The sequence below is a fragment of the Trypanosoma grayi genome, assembly GCF_000691245.1.
Source record: "Trypanosoma grayi strain ANR4 Tgr_2624_V1, whole genome shotgun sequence".
In the NCBI taxonomy this organism is placed as follows: domain Eukaryota; phylum Euglenozoa; class Kinetoplastea; order Trypanosomatida; family Trypanosomatidae; genus Trypanosoma; species Trypanosoma grayi.
In genome coordinates this window covers 1-441 of record NW_008828242.1, presented here as the reverse complement: position 1 = coordinate 441, position 441 = coordinate 1, and the positions used below count along the sequence as shown (strand labels likewise).

General features: G+C 52.8%; 1 protein-coding gene across 1 annotated transcript; it reads right to left on the bottom strand.

Moving 5' to 3' along the window:
* Window positions 1-2: 2 nt before the first annotated feature.
* Window positions 3-440, bottom strand: DQ04_26241000 (cystathionine beta-synthase,cysteine synthase,serine sulfhydrylase; the record flags this gene model as incomplete). The annotated part of the gene is made up of 1 exon (XM_009318319.1): window positions 3-440. A coding segment is annotated over one exon (438 nt), but the record flags the coding sequence as incomplete, so codon positions are not given.
* Between the last annotated feature and the right edge of the window lies 1 nt (window position 441).

The following is a 441-nucleotide window of genomic DNA, read 5'->3' as shown; positions in this document are numbered from 1 at the left end:
GTGGCGAACGTTGCTGGCGCTTGGCTTCCCCCGACAATACGGGGTACTGGACCTTGGTGCCACGATGAGGTGGCCGGCATCACCAAGGACTTTGTCATGTTGTTTCGGATGCCGTCAGGGAACACCACCACGCAGCGTTGGTCGGGCCAAAGATCCTTTTCTGCTTGTAGCACCCCCCACATTGCGGAGCCACTGCTGCCACCTACGAGCAGACCCTCGTCACGGTGAATTTCCGAGGCTAGCGCAAAACTCTCCTTGTCGGCAGATTTAATCCATTTGTCAACATACTTTCTTTCACAAACATCTGGCACAAAGTCGTAGCCAATGCCTTCAACAAGATACGGTGTATTCTCCGTCTGAGGGGCAGTAGGATCCGCCAAAATACTTCCAATCGGATCCACACCAACCACAATAATATTGGGCAGCAACTCCTTTAGTCGT